Source organism: Lygodium microphyllum, chromosome 23 (assembly GCF_053477565.2).
Source record: "Lygodium microphyllum isolate KBCC chromosome 23, Lygodium_microphyllum_v1.1.10, whole genome shotgun sequence".
Taxonomy (NCBI): Eukaryota; Viridiplantae; Streptophyta; class Polypodiopsida; order Schizaeales; family Lygodiaceae; genus Lygodium; species Lygodium microphyllum.
Window position 1 is genome coordinate 95,818,110 of NC_141157.1, and position 20,027 is coordinate 95,838,136.

At 45.9% G+C, this 20,027-nt stretch overlaps 1 protein-coding gene across 4 annotated transcripts in view; it reads right to left on the reverse strand.

Annotated features, from left to right (window-relative positions):
- LOC148016494 (uncharacterized) overlaps positions 1 to 20,027 on the reverse strand; it is a 73,541-nt gene that overhangs the window by 19,120 nt on the left and 34,394 nt on the right. For all 4 annotated transcript variants that reach the window (XR_015688154.1, XM_087664590.1, XM_087664589.1 and 1 more), the window contains exons 2-5: positions 15,820 to 15,898; positions 15,636 to 15,731; positions 14,818 to 14,868; positions 14,683 to 14,732 (exon numbers count right to left, since the gene is read on the reverse strand). Coding sequence is in view for 3 of the 4 variants with exons in the window: in XM_087664590.1 (XP_087520716.1) it covers positions 14,683 to 14,732; positions 14,818 to 14,868; positions 15,636 to 15,731; positions 15,820 to 15,898 (276 nt within the window). In the remaining variant the exon portion in view is untranslated. The remainder of the gene's footprint in view (positions 1 to 14,682; positions 14,733 to 14,817; positions 14,869 to 15,635; positions 15,732 to 15,819; positions 15,899 to 20,027) is intronic.

The window sequence follows — 20,027 nt, forward strand, 5'->3', positions numbered from 1 at the left end:
AAGCAAAGTCATCAACAAGAAAATAGTCTTCAATGTATGATTGAAGGGCTGCAAACCAGAGTCTTGCAACTGGCTTAAAATCCCTGTGAAAGCACTCAAATGGTACGATACGGGCTTAGACTCATCTAACTCCATATTTACAAGCTTACGCATAAGGTGAACTTGATTTATTGGAGTTGTATTTTCATAAGTATCCATCAACTTTTCCATATGGCATAAGATGTATCAAGACACTTAAGTCCGTAAGTACATCATCAAACACAACCATTTTAATATACGCAATGGCTTTCTTGTTGAGTCTAGCCCAATCCTCATCCATCATAGCTGCAAGCTTGACTTCCAAAAGAGCATCACAATCCTTGAGAAAACAAATGCCTTGCACCTTGTCCTTCCACAAGTCAAAGCCAGTGCCATCAAACCTCTTCATTTCAAGAAGGGATTTAGTGTCACTACTACTAGAAGCATTTGCAGCCATTTTTCAGCAATGCATCCAAAAATCAATGCTGCAATTTATGACGGCAAACAATGAGCTGAATATTCAGCTAATATCAGTCCAAATTTTCAAACAATAAGAGCAAGATTCAATCCAAGTATATGTACAGCAATAGAACGGATGACTTTCAGCAATATAACTGAAATTTCAGCATATAATCCATGCATACATCACTGCTAGGTGACTCCCACTTCAGCAATATCACCAAAAATACGTCTGCAACAATCCCAAATCTGCAAGTGATCACTGAGACTGCTGCAACATGACTATTCAGCAATACATCAACTCAATGGGAGCTGCACAACATGTGTGCCACATACATATGTGACCAAATCAACTTCTAATATACAAAAAACACCAAAATTCTCTGCAATTTCTTCAAAATCTCACAAGTGGGAGATAAATCTCACTGCTTACAGCACCAAGATTGCTTCAACAATGTTCCCAATGTACATTTCAAACATCAATTTTTCCAAAATTCTCAAATTTCAGCAAAAATCCCAAAATTTCATTGACCAATCTGCCTTGATTGCATTAATACATGATCCCAAAAGCATAAAATAGGCAAAATTGGCAAAATTTGCCAAAAGCTTGCAAAAGCCCCAAATTTCTCAGGTCCAAATATGCACCAATGTCAATAAATTTGACTCAGTTGAGTAAAATTTCACTGATATAAGAAAAGCCCCCATGATATGATGTCTACCTGACCTAGCACTGTCATCTTGGCCTGCACCGTCGCGCTGGCTTGAAGTGTGACAATTTGCCCATTGTCCATGCCGTCTACCACATGCAAATTGTGCTGGTCGCCTTCTCCCCACACCATCTACCGCACGCTAGGACTACCCCGTTACCTGTCGATCTGCTACACTTGTCAACTAATGCCTGTCCTACAACTTGACACATTCTTGGGAAGCGTGAACACTGTAACCAATGCTCTGATACCAGTTTATTGTAGCAAAGTGCAATGGAGTGCAAGACAAGAATGAGCAAGAATAGAGCTGGGAGTGAGAGTGAGGGAATCGAAGATGAGTGTGCCAGTGTGTTACGGTACACAAAGAATAAAAATGTATTTATATGTTAGGGTACAAATAACGGTGTGTTCACGCCTATAAGTTTATACACATGGAGATAATTGGAATTTCACACCTGAAGGGATCTTACACCCAGCAAATTTCATGCTTGCATGAAGCACATCGAGATTCAATACCACTATGTTCGAGAATAGATTATGGATTCCGAGTTAGCCATGGCCTAGCGTCCTACAGAGGCCAATGCAACGGATCTCTTCACAAAACCTTTGCCCAAGGTTTCTATGCTTAATCACATGCAATTATTGGGCCTTCAAACACTCCCAGGATCTGAGAGGGGATGTTAGCTTGCCACTTTTATTTAGTGTTGTCAATCTATCATCTCCCAGTTGTGAGCTCTTGTCAGAGTCTAACGAAGACACGGGAACTCTGGCATTTTAGTGTGCATTTCTCGAGTTTCTTGAGCATTTTCTGCATTTCCCAATCTGTGCCTCCCTATCAAACATGGTCCTGCCATTCCAGATTTTCTTGCCACATCAACCAATTTTTTTGGCATTTTTATATGCTGCCGACTGAGTTGGCCAGCTGGCAACTGGCTAGCATCAAGTCGGCCAATTTGGCATGTTTTCTGCTATTTAAAGTAGGTGCTTTGGCCGGGGAAAATCATCTTTTGCAAGTTGCTCCTCTGACTTCGGGCATACTCCTCTATCTTTGATGCTACTGCTGCCGTCATCATTTCCAGCCAGATCTGCTGTCCTCACTGATGCCTCGGGCTATGTGCAAGGACTGACCACTCCTTCCATTTGTATTCAGCATTTATTTCAATCAGTGCAGATTTCTTTCTTCCCTCCAACTGCCTCCTTCTATGTGTCCGTGTTCCTTCTTCCATTGCAAACTCTCACAAATCGAGCATGGATAGACTTGAAGAGGAGGATTCGGAGCAACAGATACGTTGTGTTTCCAGCATATAAGAGCAAGTAAGAGGGCTATACATCAAGGCAAGGCTGGAGCAAGTAGATATGTGTGCGAAAGGAGGCTTGATTGTTGTTTGTTGTGCAAGAACAGCTGCCAAAGCATGAAAAAGGCGGAGAAGCAGATTTGAGTTTTTATAGGCTCCAATCGTAAAGTTCTTCCATGAATGGGCATGCAAGCAGTTGCCATCATTTATTGGTGTTTTCACAATATAGAGTTTGTGTATGTCTGTGAACCAATTGTGTGATTTCTACATAAGAACGTTGATTATTGTATCCTGAGCCAACTTGCATACCAGGACCTGAGTTTCATGGCTATGTCATGCAAACTACTGCATTGTTAGTCAATGTTATCATGGCACAATCACAAATCAAGGGTCACCAGAGACAATACACACATGCATGTCAATTTCTCATATCAAAGGCTATTAAATAATTCAAGGGCTCAATATACAACTTGTGTATAATTTAGTCTTACTTTTGGGTGACATATCAAGGGATTCTAACAACAATAAAAGGAGGCCAGCAGCACAACACATGGCAGCAAAGGGGCATACAAGTTGAGGTATAGGATTGAAAATAATACAAACACTAGGCTGAACAGGCCCAAATATGGGATTAGCCACCCCCCATAGGAGCACCTTACTAAAGCAAGCCAATCAACTACATGCTCAATTATTTCTCGAGGCTGGCTAAAGAAAGAGATGAGTGTGCAAACACATTCATTAGCAAGATGCCAAAGCAATAAAATACTGGTGGGCAACACTTGCTCTCTCTCTCTCTCTCTCTCTCTCTCTCTCTCTCTCTCTCTCTCTCTCTCACATTAATTATGAAAAGTACAAGATTACAAGATGCAGGGTGGCTCTAGGCCATCATGCATAGACCAAATACAACAAGTTCAGCACATACAAAAGGATGAGTGCAAGAGGCACACCGGAACTAGATCAAGAGTTTTAACTAGATTTTGTTGCATGGGCATAAGCCTTTGCTGCCAGTGTCTCCTCTTAACCGTCTCCTCTTAACCGTCTTCAAAGAAATCTCCTAGTACTACAAAGGGATTGGGTCGCTCATGTTCAAGCAACACAGAAGAAGGTACATTTGTAGAGTGGGCAAGGGAACTTGGATACTAGCAATCCCATGGAGTGATGACTCTACCAACAGCATCAAAGGCTAGCTAAGCTCGAGAGTCACGGGTGTATGGTAACAATTGCCTTGATTGCTGCTTTTGCAGTTGCTATTTAAGGGGCACTAGATCCTTTTGGCAAGAGTGGGAACTCAAGTAGTGATCACACCATAGGATTTATTCCACCGACACAAATAAGTGAGGAGGGGGTCTTGTAAAGATAAAGAAGGATCAATGGGGGTGCTGTGGACACAGAAGTCTCCTTTGCTTTTCCTTTATTGTGTCCGTCCAACCCTGTGTTTCCAAGTCTAAAGAAGACGGCAGCTAGGCTTTAGATTGAGTCGGCTGAAGAATCTATTGTTGGGCAAAAATTGGAGCCATATTTTGGTTCTTGACCATGGACTGACCTACCAAGGTGGGCTTTCAGCCTGGACATTCGGCCATGAAATGACACAGTTGACCACATGAAAAGCAATGACCGGTAAAAGTATCCCACTTGAGCTAGAACCAAAGAGGCCACTGAAATGTAGAGCCGGAGTGGAAGCACACAAGTGAAAGCAAGAGCTATGGCGGATGGAGCAAGAGAGCGAGAGAGAGAGAGAGAGAGACAATGTATGTGGAAACTCCAACAATCACAATGTATGATCAGTCTTCCCTCATTCATTAGTCACTGAAAGAATAAAGAATAAAGTGACAATGATAGGTGGCCACCACTTGCAGTGTATAGGTGTGCGGTCACGACATGTGTAGTAAATACAAGGAGCATAGGCACAGGCACCTCTACCCCTAACAACCGCATACCGCTACAATTGAGACGCAACCAATTAAGTCTCTTCCTGGTGGTATCCAACAAAATGCACAATCTATTTCTATTGGCTGCCTTCAAACTTGGGGATACTAACATATGGCCAATAATAGCCATTGCATCTTTGAGAAGGGCCAAGTAAACAATTGGGCAACTCTCCACCTTGCGCCACATGGGACATTCTTGCTCAAGTAAACATTGGAAATCTGCCAGTGGATGCCATGAGACAGTATGCACCAACTATTTATCAAAGAAAAGGGGTTGCTTGTCGAGGAGATCCCATGTGGAAGTAGAAAGAAGCACAACCAGATCAGCAAATATCTCCTCCACAAAATCAGTCTAAGGGATAGATGTCAGCCACTAACAAATCTTGGTAAGCACATGAATCCGGCCAATGAAGAAGACAATAATGCCTCGGTCACGAAAAGTAAAAAAGGAGTAAAGAACCCCCTGAGTAGACATTTGTATACCCAAATCCTTCTCCTCCACGCAAACAAAAATAGCTCAATGGTCATGCTTGACATGTTCTCCCAAGAGAGTATTTACAAACTTAAGCAACAAATCCCAATTTGGTTCTTGCAAATCCTATGAAGGAAAATGTTGAGAATTTAGGTAATCGCACCCAGTGTAGCCTCTTTGTATGAAGCAATTGGACTAAGGATATGCAGGTTTGATGAATCCCATAAGCACAGTGGTGTGGTACCTACCCAAAAGACTAAGCATTATACTTGCCTATCATTTGAATGCAATGTCACTGTACTTTTGTCCTTTAAATCAGTGTCATTATCTATACACACAAGATTGTGTTTATGAGTCCAAGTTTCCATCTTGGAACCTAATTCACTTGTGTCACAGTCATCGTCTCTAAGTCAATGTTATCACGAGTCTTCACTTTCTCTTTCATCCTCCATAGCCATGCTCAAGATCCATTCTTTTCAATATGGTATCAGAGCCATGGTGAGCATGGCTCAGCTCTACAAATCACTTTTATCTCCTCTTCACCTCTGGTCAACTCATTGCCAGCTTATGAGCTCATTCCTCACTCCAACTCTACTCTTCCTTTCATGGCAACCATAGCTAGCTTGCACCTACCCTACTTTAAGCTCTTGGATCTCTCAAACTAGGGCATATCTCACTGAGCTTCCTTCTGTGGACTTCACGATCAGACACTAAGGATCATTCACTCCACCATTGCATAAATCCGTCGTTGCCCTAAAGTGCACCTACGGTGGTCGTACAACCTGCGCTACGTCTCCAGGCCACAATGTCGACGATTGACATGGGGCTTTTGAAGATCCATGCCTAAGCTCTCTCCCACTCAAAGGGTTTCCCAAATGATCAACTCTATGAGCTGTAATATTAAAAAAAATCAGGCCCCTGTCAGCAAATCCTAATTCACCATAGCTCCTTCAACCTCAAGCTAAAAAATCCCATCATTTTCTCACTCCTACAAGCCCACTAGAGTTCTTGTCACTCTGATCTAAGTTCCTACTCAGTTCCCAGCAAGCATTTGGGCATCAAACCAACAAGGAGGGAAAGATTTATGAAGATTGAAAGGCTCAAGCTATCATGAAGCTTGAGCCGGATGACAACTATATCCACCATGTGGATACACGTAACACATCCCATGACACTTGGAAAAGATTGGATACTTTGTTTGGTGCATAGTCAAAGTCTTCAAAGTATGGTTTATTAATTAAAATTTTCAGATTGGACATGAAACCTAACACATATCTTGCAACACATCTAAATTACATGGAAAGTCTCTTAATCTAGCTTGCAAGGATCAACATTAAAATTAATGAAGATGTATACATTGGTATCTTGTCAAAAAGTTACCTCTAGATTATGATAATGTCTCCACTACTTTAATCAACATGCCAAATCCTAAACATCTTGACATTCAAGCCTCTTTGTTAGAAGAAGAAAAGAAGATAAAAAATAAAGAAGAGCCAAGTACTTCTAAGGATGAACAAATGTTGTATGTCAGTAACAAGTACAAAGGCAAAAAGGACCAACTAGTTTGTGACTTCTGCAAAAAGACCGAACATACTGAAAAGTTTTGTCATGCTAGAAACAAGCATCAAAAGGCCTATCTTGCAACTGTGAAGAAAAAAGAAGACCATGGACATGAAGAAGTAAAAGAAGAAGAAGAAAAAGAAAAAGAAAAAGACCATCAGGAGCAGAAGAACAAGCCTCACCAGTCCTTCTATTCACACTACTCTAATATACTTTTTTGAAGCCTTGTATAACCTTGCCTTAATGTTCCTTTCATAAGCTTGTAAACTCCTCATGTAACTTGGCACTACAAATTTATTTATTTTTGGAGTCCACAGATTCAACTCCTGCACGTCGCGTTGCCTGCTACCCTGCCCTCACCTGTGGCCCCGCACGTCGCCCTCACCCCCTGCCCGCCGCCTACGGCCTGGTGGCACATGCCCTGCCCGTCGCCCCTACCCCCTAGCCATCACCATCGCCTGTCGCCCCCGCCTATGGCCCGCCATCACCCTCGCCCCCTACCTGCGGGCCAATGGCGCGTCTGCCCTACCAACTCTCCCCTCCCCCCCCCCCTCCCCCCCCGCCGAACCCCCCCGCGCTACCCCCACCTCCTTGGCCTTGAGACTCGACCAGGCGGCAGACACACCACCTAATTGGAAAACAACTCCTCCCCCCCTCCGATAGCACAACAATGTGATAGGTAGGTTCTCAACAAGGGCACACAATGGAAACCTTTGGTCAGACACCGGCGCAATCTGCAAGTGCCCCCCAGTCAAACACCTTGTGCATCATCCTCTCTGAGAAATAGCTCTTAGCCGTCCGTGCCACAAAGCTGGAGTTGAAAGAAACAACAATCTTTAGTCAGGTCGTTGGACATTCCCCATCGAAGGCCCAGCTACGGGATTGGCTTCACTCCACGTTGCGCATTGGCACAGTGCAAATCATGGAGGCAATCCTCATGGGCCAAAGGATCTTCATAGTTCGACTCACCTCTGCGGACACAGCTCATGAGTTAGTGGAGAGCGCACCCTATGCCTCCACGAAGGGGGTCATTTACATGGTTCCCTGGTATAGCAGCTTCACAGTGCAGATATTTGCACTCCATAACAGATTTTTCAGACATTCAGTCACCTTACTTTTCCTCGAATTGGAGGTAGAGTACCGCCAGTTAGTGGAGGACTTTGGACAACTCTTCGGCACAATTCTTCCGGCCTCCTTCGCGCATGCAGTGACAGCTGCAAGAGTCCCAAAGGTACAAGTGGCCGTGAAAGACACAAAGAGTATATCAAAGTTCCTAGAGATTGAGACAGGAGGTCACTCCTTCAGGCAGCAAGTCATTGTGACTAGGCAACCACGGCAGTGCCTGCGTTGCCACGACTTTGGGCATCAAATAACAAATTGCACGCATTTCGAAGCCAATGCAACTCCGCCAACAGGACCGCAGGTGGACGTTAACGGCTTCACACGGGTCCAAAGACGACAAAAAGGGAGACGGCAAGAGGGGCCGCAACCAGCTCCTCAAACGCAACCTTTATAGTAGGAAGCAGGAGGGCGAGCAACGCCCCCTCGGCAGAGCACTCCGTAGCCCCCCCTGCCCGCCCCACCCGGCAGGACCGCAATCCCCCACATCTACCACCAGCCCCACAGACTACCTTCCCTGAGATCCCACAACCCCCACACCCACCCTCCCAAACCTCCCATGGCCCCCCCACTGACCCTGGCCCACAACCCCCCCTTCCAGGGCCAAAAACCCCTTCCCCCACACCCATCACATACCTCCGACCATCCCACCATCCCTCGACCCTCTTCCCCCCCTACCACCTCCCTTGCCGAGCACCCCCCTTGATCCGCACCCGGTTCAAGTGATCCCCCCAGATGCAACCCCCCTCCTCCCACAGGAGGTAATGAGCCACACACGCCGCCTACATCCTCCTCCTATAGCAGTCTTCTCCCTCCCACACAGCCACTAGCTTATCTGCCCTTGCCGCCAGTCACACTTTCCCGAGACAAACACAGGTGTTACCACAGGAGTTCTTCCACAATGGCCCGTGGTCCTACCTGAGAGTTGCGGAGCGCGAAGAGTTCCCACTACCTCTAGAGGTGGGGATCTTCATGGTTCGGAAGTCAAGGAGGGGCAAGGTCCATCTACTAACACCACCAGATGGACCAAACTACGCTTTTTTCCTTCAGTCCTCTCACTCAGAGGTTTGGACGACGACACAGATAGAGGAGGTGAAGAGTCAGGTGGTGGACCACATCTCCCAGTGGATGGGAGAAAAAGGACTAGCACTGTTTACACAGCAACGGCTTGGTTGCATGATGGACATTAACTAGTGGGCTGGTGCCGAGGTCCCACAGTTAAGCATTATCTTTCGAGCCCCTCCACAGTGGACAGCTCTTGCATGCCCCATAGTTTTTTCTCCTCATCAGCAACTTCCACACTAAACAGATGCATGTTCGGTTAGTCACAAGGTTCCCCATGAGCTTACACCTTGCATCCTGGAATGTGAATAGTCTCCACTACAGTGGAGCACGTGGTTCCAAAAGGTTGATTGTTCGGCAAGAGTTGCAACTGGCCCTCGCAGAACGGATAGATATCCTATTTCTACAGGAGCATAAGCTCACCCCCGCCCAGGTCCATCAAGAAGGGAAGATTCTCCCAGGTAGGTCACACACCTACTGGGAGTACGCCATCGGTGCCAACAGGAGTGGAGGTGTATGCACCTCTATTGGCCCGAGTCTTACCGCCTGCGTACGGGATCACGGGGCGATTGTGGCAAGGAGAGTTCTATGGATCAGGTTGGATATTAGGGACTCATGCCTCGGAGTCCTCAATGTTTATGCCCCCATTGAGGTCGGGGCACGCAGCAAGTTCTAGGTGGAGATTGCAACAAGACTCCCAGAGGTGGACTCCTAGATTGTTGGAGGAAACTTCAACAATCTAGAGGCCTTAGAGAAGCAGCAAGGTAGAGGCAGAAACTGCCAGGGCATGGCTGGGGAGGAGAAGAGGTATAGGAGATCTTCCTACTGGCAATAGGAGCTTGCAATGCTTGGAAAAACCCAACTTTTTACAAGAGGGAAAGATTGTTGGACTTCTCGTGGGGATACAAGTGGCTAGACGAAGTCTTGCTGGAGCGATTGGACATGTTCTATGTGGGAGAGTGGGGATGCTCTCGCGGAGGCCAGATAGGGCAGTTGGCTGGCACCACTCTATCCGATCAATGCCCGGTTTTCCTGACACTTTGATCCCCTGCATCTTCCCTAAGTACACGATCATGTCAAATCCCTGACTCGATCTACAAGAGAAAGGAGGTGAAGAGACAGATAGAGCAGATTTGGACTAGGGAGTGGACCAGGAGGGACCGAATCGCAGAGGAGGTTGAAGAGGTCCTAGCCGAGTCGAGCAATATTTGCCAGGAGACAGCCCTACAGGCTAGGCAGTAGTGCTGGGAGGAGGAGAGAGCACTCCGACGGGACCTAGCAGCCATGCAGAGATTATTGCAGGAGACACCAGGGGATCCCATCGTCCACGCACAGGAGGTATGCACACGAGCAGCCATTGCCTACCTAGAGGACAAGCGCTCAGAGTTCTCATTCCGCACCTTAGCAATCTTCTGAGCGCGGAAGGGAAACACAATGTGCAGGGAGTTTTTTCAGGCACACCAGCCCCGCACCTCAGGAGAGCAGATACACAGCCTTCGGAATCAATACGGGAGGATTCGCTCTAGCCCAAATGAGGTGATGGAGATTCCCACTAACTACTACAAACGCCTTTTCCAACAGGAGACAGCCTCAGCCAGAGGACAGCGTTGCAGATAGCAGGTCTAGAATCACATCCCGTCCCTTGTCACAGAGGAGATAGACGCTCCCTCCTAGCTCCCTTCACAAAGAAGGAATTAGAGGCAGCTTTCCACACACAGGACGGGCAGAAATGTCCGGGAGAGGATGGCCTCTCTACGGCCTTCTTCACCACCTTCTGTGAGGTAGTGAAGGACCTCTTATTGCTGGCTTTCCAAGAGATTTTCAATTCAAGTCGAATACCAAGGAGTTTATCGGCAGGTCTTATCAGTCTTCTCCCCAAAGAGGGAGACCGGTTGGAGCTATCCCAATGAAGACCGATCACCCTGTTGCCAGTTGCCTATAAGGCACTAGCAAACATGATTGGTAGGCGACTCTGCCCCGTGCTTCCAAACATCATTCATGACACACAAGCAGGCTTTGTCCAAGATAGGAGCATCCTAGACAATGTCTTTACCTTCTTTGAGGCAACAGAGTGGGCCCGCACAGTGGTCAGGGATTGGCGGTACTACTCCTGGTTTATGAGAAAGCCTATGACAAGGTAGACTGGGACTTCTTAGAGGGCACCATGGAGAGGTTGGGCTTCCCCCAGGCATGGATCCATGGGGTCTCCGCACTCTACAGATCGGCCACCAGCAAGGTTCTCATAGGTGGCAGGAGAGGGGAGGATGGCTGGAGAGATCGGTACGGCAATGCTGCCCACTGGCCCCGTATCTGTTCCTATTCTTTGCAGAGGCAATGTCTCACTTCCTCAAATCACGTGTGAGTGGGTTATAAGGCCTCCGACTTCCAATGAGAGAGGAGACAGAGCTATTAGACTCAAAGTATGCAGATGATACAGCACTTTACATAGAGGACGATGAGTTAATGCTAGAGAGGGTGAGACTAGCTCTCGAGGTGTTCTATACTGCAAGAAGAGCGCAAATCAACTAGCGGAAGTCGGTTCATTTCCTTACAAACCGGGACTCCAATACGGAGTGGGGTGTCCACTTGGGATTTAGATGGGTGTGCAGAGAGCAAACCATCCGCTACCTAGGGTTCCAGATGGGACTCAACATCACCCCCACCCAGCAGTTTCTCCCAGTCCTCGACTCTATTCGGAGGAAGCTGACCTATTGGAGTATTACTCGCCTCTGCCTCACGGATTGAGCCCTAGTGGTCAACCAGGTCCTCCTAGCGACGGCTTGATACACCACCTCATATTGGTGCTTCTCGTCCTCTGCTGCTCAGCTTTGCCGCCTAGTGGAGAATTTCCTCTCGGCTGGGTCGGACGGTTCTAGGGACTCTCGGGATAAGGTGGCATGGACGACCATTCAACATCGGTCAAAGGGAGGGCTTGGGATCATTGACCCAGAGTATCATTGTATAGCCCTTTTGGGCAAGCTTATAGTCCGCGGTCACACACCAAGAGGGCAGACTTGGAAGATCCTACTGCAGAAGAGCCTCCAAGAGTGCATGCCGAGGCTTAGCGGAGATTGGAGACTGTCCTTAAGATGGATCTTCACAATGGCCCAAATCACCCACCCCAAATCCCCCTTCCTACGTAACTTACTTCGTGTGTGGCAGGGCCTCCATAAGGCCCTAATTCAGAGCCCCCCAGGTTGCCAGGAGGAGATAGACCATTATCCGGTGATCTGGAACCCCCAGGTCAGAGATCAAAAGGGGGTACAGATCGGCGAGCGCCCCCACATCCAGTGGGCTGGTTGGGAGACTGGCCCGGCTCGCACCATCAGGACCTGGCGGGAGGTATACAGGCTGGTGGACAAGGAGGTGTTGCAACGGGCATCAGGTTGCCAGAGAGAAGTCAAGTTGAGGAGAAGGAAGATTGACACAGCAATACCTCAAGAGTGGCTTGGCCTCCCGGCACGAGAGCCAATAGAGCTCGGGGATGTATGGGCTGCTAAGTTTTCACCAACAAGTATCCCCCTATAGGTAGCAGGCAGAGTGGGCGGCACCCCGTAAGGGACTTTCTTCACCATTCAAGAGGAGGGACGTCTGGCCCTTGACAAAGGGCAGCACGATGAGGAGATAGCTACCCTTTCATGGAGGAGGATTCGGGTGGTGGACCTTCAAGGGAAGACATGGCGACTGGATCCCTATGTTTTCTGGAAGGAGCTCAGGGAGTGGCGCCTTTGGATCTAGGAGGGTGGACCACTTGATGTCCACTGCGGTCGCCAAGAAGCCACCAAGGTTCCTGGAGTACACAGCCAGGATTGGCAGACACGTGCTGATGCAGGACATGGGCCGAGCACCGTCGCATAGCAGGTACTGGGCGGAGCACAACATCACGGATGCTTTCCGACGGACTTTCTGGCGTAGCCTATGGGACAGCTGGAGGCCGAGGAGGGTATCGTATTTTGTATGGCTAGTGGCACATAGAGGCATGGCGGTAGTGAGTTGGTTAGCCCAGATACAGAAGAATAAGGATATAAATACTGCACACAACAGCTTCTCGAAACTCCAAAGCACTGTCTCTGGTCTTGTGAGACAGCGCAACTAGTGTGGAGAGGAGCATGCCGCATCCTCCACCGCATAGCATCCAACCTTGGATGTATCTCATGGGGAGCTTTCTACTGGAAGGCAGTCAGCCAGGGTCGTCACCTTCTATATGAGGCTGGGATGTAGGGCACGATCTTCCTTATTGAGGCTGGGTCGTGCACAGTAGCCAGCTTGGAGGCTCTACCCATCCGCTAAGTACTAGAGCCCACAACAGACCGCTCTGAGGTATGGGAGATCATAGGGAATCTCACTGGATGGCATATCTGGAAGGCGCGGTGTTAGGAAGTTTTTGGAGAAGAGAGACTTTCTGTACAAGTGACATTGGCAAAGCTCTGGACCTCCATCATCCACTCACTTCGCAGCCAATGGGACCAGGTGCAAGGCAATCTCAAGCTCGTCAGGAGCTCCGCCTTCACTTCATGAGTACTCAAGGCTATCTAGACTTGTTTTTCGTGATGCAAGCAGGCAACCCCAAATGGCGATACACCCCCCCCTCCATGGCTTATTGCCCCCATTCCCCCTAGATCGCCCTGAGAGGCCTGTATATTTGATATTTATGTGACTTTGTATTAGCTCCAGCTAGTCTCTTGAGCAGGAGCACTTCTTTGTATTCAAGGTTTATCTGAAGTAATATAATTAGCCACACTTTATTTGCCAAAAAAAAAAACTTGGCACTACAATCATAGTCTCTATACACTATGTGAAGCCCCTGTTACAGCCTCTGGATGTCCACCATGTTTTTGATACCCACACTTAGCTTTGTTTGCGACAGCCTCTAGATGATTACCATGTTTGGGATGTGTCCGCACTTTGCAGGTGGTTGCTCACCAAAGCCTCTACACACTTTGTACTTTTTTGGTTGTGATTGAGGACGGATGTTGAGAATTTAGGTGATTACACCCATTATAACCTCTTTGTATGAAGCGGTTGGGTTAAGGATATGCAGGTTTGCTGAATCCCATAAGCACAGTGGTGGAAAGTGCTACCTACCCAAAAGACTATAAAGCATTGTACTTGCCTATCATTTGAATATACAATGTCATTGTGCTTTTGTCCTTTAAATCAGTGTCATTGTCTATACACACAAGATTGTGTTTATGAGTCCAAGCTTCCATCTTGGAACCTAATTCACTTGTGTGACAATCATTGTCTCTAAGTCAATGTTATCATAAGTCTTCTCTTTCTCTTTCATCCTCCATAGCCATGCTCAAGTTCCATGCTTTTCAACAGAGAAGCCACTTGAGCATATGAGCAAGGTGGAGAATCACCTGGATCAAAGGCGTCAAGAGCAACAATAAATTCATCATGGAGACACTCGTTGCGTTTGACATATGGTTGAACATCAAGAGGGGTGGAGCCATCTCATCGGTACAGTGCACCATATCTTCTTTCACTGCATCTTCTTCCACGTCCATGTCTGGATCCAAGGCTTCAATGGTCTGATCCATATCATCCATCTTCAAGCCCGCCATTGAAGCACAGGAGCTGTCAGCATCTCTCTCTCTCTCTCTCTCTCATGCTGCCAGGCCCCTGTGTGCAGCAGGCACAGTAGGCGTTGCAGGCACAGTAGGCATTGCAGGCACAGCACGTGATGAACAGGCTGCACACTGGGCAGCAGCCACCAAGACAGGCAGAGCAGTTCCCTGCAATACAGGCTGCAGGAGCATCAAAACTGACGTGCACTGCAGGGGTACCAGGGCAGGAACATAAGTCTGAAGGGTTGCACTGCAGAGATGGCGCACAGGCACACAAGTTGCAGGGATGGCACACAGGCTGCAGGGCGGCGCCTTCTCTCTCTCTCTCTCTCTCTCTCTCTCTCTCTCTCTCTCTCTCAAAATCATACAATGTTGGCTCTAACTCATTTCTATTTTCGACCTAAATACACCTTTACCTTCCAAAACTAATTCCAAGACTACCTCCAGTCTGCTATATTACAAGCAAAAGCAACCATGAATGAAGAGACCCACCACATCAGGAGGATGGGTTAATACAGTTGCACCAGCTCCAGCCATAGCTCCTGCAAAAAGGTAAAGAGTGACATCAGCTAAGTTCTAACTAGCACAGCAGAAATAGTTTGCCAATCCGCAGAGTTGCAACTTTACCTGCAAAAAAATTTGCCGAAAAATGAGGACTGGTTTCAGAACCTTGCCATTCTGCAATATCAATAGAATAGTTGATGAGCACAACATTCTTCACCAACAGTTTGATGTTACTGCTTCTAGTACCCCCATTCATCATTATAGCTTATGCTTTCAACTTTCTAAAGGTGAGGAATTTTCTTCTACAAGAGAGAAGTGACTTAAAAATCATCAAAATTGTTGATGCATGAGGTAAGGCCAGTAAAACCTAAATATGGAAACTAATTAATTGTGCGGCAGTACAATAGATTTGACAGACCAGCACCTACGCTAGGTGAGGATGCATGGAGACAGCTTTAAACTCATTGATAGCAATCATCTCTCTCAATTGCCCAAGATAGTGTATGACTATCTTTACAAGACGGAGGTTGAAACTGGAAGTTTGAGACATGGAATCCAACAGTTCACTAAACAAACCATCAGAAAACTTTCCCTCTTTAAGGCTAGGCAGTGTAAGATTGCTCATTGAAGAGTATGCTTAAAGAGCTACATGTCATAGAGGGAAGGCAGTAAAATGTTGACATTTGTATACTTGGAGGCATAAGGCTGATGCTACTATTACGAAGATAGTAACATATGTCTACATGAGAAACATCTTCTGCTTTGCCATACTAAGAACACAATATGCTACATGCCTTCTCTTTTTATTTTGCATTCTTTTTAATACCCAAATGGAGGCCTTAGGAAGAACCGAATCCCCTTCAAATGCAAAGTATTGCAAATAACATCCATGACAAAGCTGTAGGAACAAGAGAACCTAACAGGTGTGAAAAGATACAGACCGGACATTCTATGCCGTGTGCGGTTATACAATAGCAAATACAACCCAGAATAAGGTGCATCTCTCAAAATTGTTGGCAGCAAGCCACTGTATAAGCCTGAAAACAAGCAAGATATCATAAGCATACAGGAAAGCAGAACCTTGATGTCATGCTCCTTACTTAGCATACAAATGTAAACCACCACCTTTCAGGCCTTCTGTTTGACCAACAACCATCAATGCTTTAGCTGTGTTGGAATAATGCAGGCCTGACACTGCTTCATACTGTAAACCCCTGCAATGTTGTAACACTTAGTTCCACGGAAATAAAAATCAATGATAACTCAGGAAACAACAACATAAAATCAAGGAAACCAGCAGGCATCTTTATTCCCAATCATGCATTATATCACTTTCCCGTAAAGTAACAAAAGTAATCCGATAAACAAAAGTTTGCAGAGCTATTTTCAGGCATCACAATTTGCATTAAACAGAAAAATACCAAAAATCAGCATGCATGTACTATTCTAATTCACGAGTGTCTTGAATCTGTGCCAAGAAAGATCTAGACAAGACAATCACATATTGCAGCAAGGAACTGTGCATGGAGGATGGATGTTCATCACCCCTCTTTAGCAGGTAACCTTAACTTGCATGGGGAGCTTTCCAGGTTCTGTGAAGAGTTCCTACATGTGTACTACCATTGTGTTGTGTATGATCATCTTTAGTAGGTTCATAAATGGACATGCTAACAGGCCTGTCATACAAGAACCAGCTGTAAATCACCATGGAGACCCAGATAAGTAGCAATATGGATATGGAGAAAACTCTGTGATCAGAAGTGCTCCAAAAGGCACTCCTATATCTCCTGCTTTATGTTAATACAACTTTGGTGCTTCACCTCCACAATCGCTGCCCTTCCCTCCCACTTAATGTGCACATGTAGATTCACCTATATTTAATTGAGAGCCTATAAATAAACAGCATGGCAAACACAGGAAACACAAAATGTATGGCAAGTAGAACACAATATGTAGAATGCTGAATAAGAATCTAAATGATACAATAAGAGGCCTCAAAACTCCATGTCTCAAGGACTGGGGAACAGGTGTCTAAGAATGGTGTCAAAGTGTCTTGTACTCATGATAGATCCGGAATGCAGTGGCAGTCCACCAAGCCAGATGATGTTGTTGATGGCAGCAAAGGGTATAGAACACAATCCTCTGGAGTCCAACAAATGCAAGGTAGTTGGGTGGCTGAAAAACGAATGTCAAATTGCAGCCCACCACCAAACACAAATCAGCTGGTGTAGATGGTGATGATGGCAAGTTGTCTGCAACTCTATGATGACTTTAATAGGTCAGCCAGCCATAATTATGACTCTTGCTCAGAAATGAAATGCACTCAAGCAATGTGCCCATACAACCAAGATATATGTACATTGCTAGCATTTCAATCCCTTATGCCCACACTTGCTACCATCATCCAAAGGTGCTGCCTTTGTTGCCATCCATCACCACCGATCCCAACAGCTACCACCAACCTGTTTGTGGCCATCCTCTTTCTCTTGCCAGCCCCAAGGACACATAGCCCTACTACATTTTGGTGATTGGCTCCCACATCATCATCTTGCTGCTGTTTCAAATGTTCCCCAGCTGCCACCTACTGTCTAGGAGCTGCTGTCAGTTGCATTTTCATCTTACTCTAGCTGGTGACCTGTTTTCAACAGTCTATGACCATCTCCACATTTGCGTTTTGGTGCTGGCTGCTCCACCTGCTGATTTCCTAGCCTATAGTGTTGAGCTTTAAAAATGCATTATAAACTGATTAGCTCTTTAATACAGCCCCATAACATATTTATTACCAACCTTTCATTAAATTCCCAAATTTTCCTAGAGAGTGTCTATGATTCTGTCCCCCTTGAGCCAGATCCTAATTTGGGAGGATCCACATTTATGAATAGGAAGCTTGCCTTCCTCTCACTCTATTTGATTTTTCCTAGGTCCTCCTTCAGTGACTGTCTTCTTCTCCACTCTTGTCTACACCCATCCTTGGCAGATGCCTCAGTTCATGGTGGTGCCAGCCTGCTACAGCTCTTGGTAATCAGTCTACACAATTCAAGCCCTAGCATTTGCAGCTGGCAGCAGTTTCAACCCGACTACACACTCTTCCAGCCATCGCCTACAGCAATGGGTCTCTGGACATTTGCATTTACTGCCGCCAGCACCTTGCCTGCCTGCATTTGGAGTCTTCAAAAGTCATCACCCTGTCGGGCAGCCTGACTGCAGCATTTTGCAGTTTCAGCTGTCGCCATCATCCTCCTGATCTTTCTCAGCCTGCAGCCCACTGTTCCCAAGCTGCCACTGCCATGTTCAGTCTGATCCAGACACAAAAATCTGGGTTTGCAGCTGCTGATCACATGCAGAGGCTGCCTGCTGCGGGTTGAGATCCATACAAAGTACAATACTCAGTTCAACTCGTCTCTCTGCCCCAATCCTTCAAAGACACAGAAGTTTGAGGTTTTGTATTCACTCTATATAGTGTCTTTACTGCATTAAGCATCGTATTCATTGTCTCCAAGTTACTCTTCACCTTTGTGTTCTCCTATTACACTTCATGTTTTGCCATACACTTGTATTTATCTTTGGTGGTCGAGTATTTCTTTACATCATATCCCAGCTAGGTGCTCTCTAAAGAAACCTAAGCCTTGATCTGAAAGCTCAACATCCAAGATGAAGAACTTTGAAGGGAAGATGGCCTCAAACTCATCCTCTCCGCTTCTGTCTCCTAAACAATCATCCACTACCGCCCAGCCTTCCACTGCTGCTGGTGATCAGCTTCCATCTTCTAGATTAGTTCATGTTTGTGTTTTCAGCACTTTTCTTCATCAATCTCTGCTCCGACTAGTGCTTACTACACTCAAGTTCCATCTCCAATGGACAACGCACATCAACACCTCCCTCAACCCGTTACATCTCTCAGTACTCCTCTGCAATGTTCTTGTGCTTTCTCTTTCCATTCTTCCATCTTGTGTTTTATAGTTTATTTCAGCATTCTTTCATGCTTCCATTGCTGCGTCCACTTCTGACATGGTGTTAGCAGTATAGTCAGCTCATGTGTAAGCCTAGGATGTGTCAAGCATTACTAAGTTATTTAGGTATTTTTTAGTGGCCATCGAGATGATTATTTTATCATTTTATGCTGGCCGACCTTATGATGTTTGACATCCTTTTCTGGTATATATGTTGGCTCCCTCCTCCACAATTAATCATTCATCACTTGCAGAGTTCTAGTGCATGCCCTGCGGGAGAGGGAGCCCCACATAGCCAATGACTCACTGTTGTACACGATTGTCTCATGTTTGGTATATGGATTCCATTTCCCAAGCACATCTCTAAGTTCTCCTTTATAATATTCTTGTGTTTTTCCTTTCCTTTTTCTTCTGTCTTGTGTTCAGCAATTTATTTCAACATTCTTTCATGCTTCCATTGCTGCATCCACTTTTGACATGAGGCTACTGGATTGCTTGGCCCCTAAGCATCTTGTACATTCTTTTCTTCATTCACAAGAATGATTGGTTCACTTCAAAGTTCTCTTTTTTCTCTATTTGCATTTGTGTTCATATGTCTTGAGTTTTGCATTTTGCATTTTTTTTTTTGTGTTTAGGGTTTGAGTTTTGCACGTCAGTATCTCTGTCTTTGTGTTTCAATCATGGTCATACTTTCTATGTTTCCTTGGTGCAAACCCTAGCATATCTTCACAACAACAACAAGACAATAACATTGATTATTTACCTGTTGTGACCTGTGGCGCGAAGATCAAGACACATAGTGCTTACACACAGCAGCAGAGTGAGAGTGAGAGTGAGAGAGAGTGAGAGTGAGAGTGAGAGTGAGAGTGAGCACGACTTGGGGTACAATGACGAGTGTACCTCTTTAGGTTTTTAGATAGATATAAATATATTAAAGTACAAATGTGCTAAGGGTGTGTTCACACCCGTGCACATGTAAAAGACATGATGGCCTTTTATTTCCAACAACCTCCCACCTAAAGGCAATATGCCTTAAGGGGAGAAAAGAATCAGCTAAGTCTAGGTATGTACAAAGCTGAAATATATATATCTATCCAACTCCCATCATCTATCGGCAATGAGCAAACTGCTCTCTAGAAGACCCTTCATGAGAAGATTTGCAGGATTACCATCTGTATGCACTTTGACAAGCTCAATGCTCTTGCTCTCAAGTACATCTCTAATGAAGAGATACTTCACCTGTATGTGCTTCGTTTTTGCATAAAAAACGAGATTCCGTGCTAGCATGGTAGCACTCTGACTATCGCAAAGGAGAACAAGTAACTCTATAATGCCAAGCTCTCCCACTAGACCTGAAAGCCATAAAGCTTGCTTGCATGCCTC